We start from the raw sequence: 1,171 nt of genomic DNA on the forward strand, positions 1-1,171 counted from the left end.
GAGAATCCTAGTTTCTGGACACAAGGACAGGAAGCCATTAGTTATCGTACAGCTAACTTCCATAGCGTCTCTGAATAACCCGTGTCACGTCAGCTCATTGCAAGTGTTGGAAAGTTTCTACCACTCATCTATAGGCCGCCTTAATGGAAGACTGTGGAGATTCAAACTCTTGAATTTCCACGACATAGAAAAGGGAAGCTGACCTAGGGAAAGATGGAGCAAGTTTCCAGCCACAGCCTGCTGGGAGGAGTGCGGATGGGAAGTTCCCGGGCAGGGTCCGGGGTTGGCGCCGCGGCTCCGCAGACCGGTTCTCGGTAACAGATCGTTCTGCAGTTGCCACGAGCACCGGCCTGCTCCCGACACCAACCCCATCTCGCTAAACCCGCCGAGCCAAGGGAGAACTGAACACCCAGTGCACGGTCTCCAGGCCAGCTGGGAAGCATGACTGGGTCTGGCTTTCATCACCCTTCCTCCCGCCCCGGTGGCCGGCCGCCCCAGGTCGATCCGACTCGCGGAGGCCAGAAACCCGGCGCGCTTTCTCTCCCCAGCCCCGACAAGGGTCAGGGGGCTCCACCTGCGCTCCCAGACGCGCGATCCCGCGGCGGGCGGGGGCGCGCACGGCGGGAGCGCGGGAGCGGCGCGCACGTGCCGCCGGGAAGAGGCTGCCCGGGCCGCGCCAAGATGGCGGCGGCCGCGGCGGCCGCGGCGACGGTTGGCGGCGGCCGGTGAGGCGGGCGGGGCCGGCGGCGCGGAGGCGGGGTCCCGGGCGAGCCGCCCTGGGAGGCGGGGGCCGTTTCCTTAGCGGCGGCAGGAGGTGTCGCGCCGGGGAACTTCTTGGTTCCCGGGCTCGGCTTCGCCGGGATCCTCTCTGGAAGGGAAACAATGGGGCGGAGGGCACTGCGGTAGCCGCCTCGCCGTCGGACTGCTCGGCCGCTCCGCCCGGCACGGTCCGCGCCGCCTGCCCCGCAGCCTCCGCCGGCGGGATCGTCCTGAGGTAGGGCCCTTTCCCCCGGGGGGTGGGGTGTGAGTGTTGGGGGACGGCGGGCGCCTCGGGCTATGATGTTTCCATGGTAGTCGGATTCGTTTTTCTCGTACGTGATGTTTGGTGTTTTTTCTTGTTTCTTCTTCTTCTCTTTCTTCTCTTTATTTTTTTTATTTTCTTTTTCTTTTT

At 64.3% G+C, this 1,171-nt stretch overlaps 1 protein-coding gene across 1 annotated transcript; it reads right to left on the reverse strand.

The window, feature by feature from the left end:
• Positions 1 to 376: 376 nt before the first annotated feature.
• LOC106002893 lies at positions 377 to 1,002 on the reverse strand (the record flags this gene model as incomplete). The annotated part of the gene is made up of 1 exon (XM_013037643.1): positions 377 to 1,002. A coding segment is annotated over one exon (626 nt), but the record flags the coding sequence as incomplete, so codon positions are not given.
• Between the last annotated feature and the right edge of the window lie 169 nt (positions 1,003 to 1,171).

This window comes from Dipodomys ordii, unplaced genomic scaffold (genome assembly GCF_000151885.1).
Source record: "Dipodomys ordii isolate 6190 unplaced genomic scaffold, Dord_2.0 Scaffold1000004494, whole genome shotgun sequence".
In the NCBI taxonomy this organism is placed as follows: domain Eukaryota; kingdom Metazoa; phylum Chordata; class Mammalia; order Rodentia; family Heteromyidae; genus Dipodomys; species Dipodomys ordii.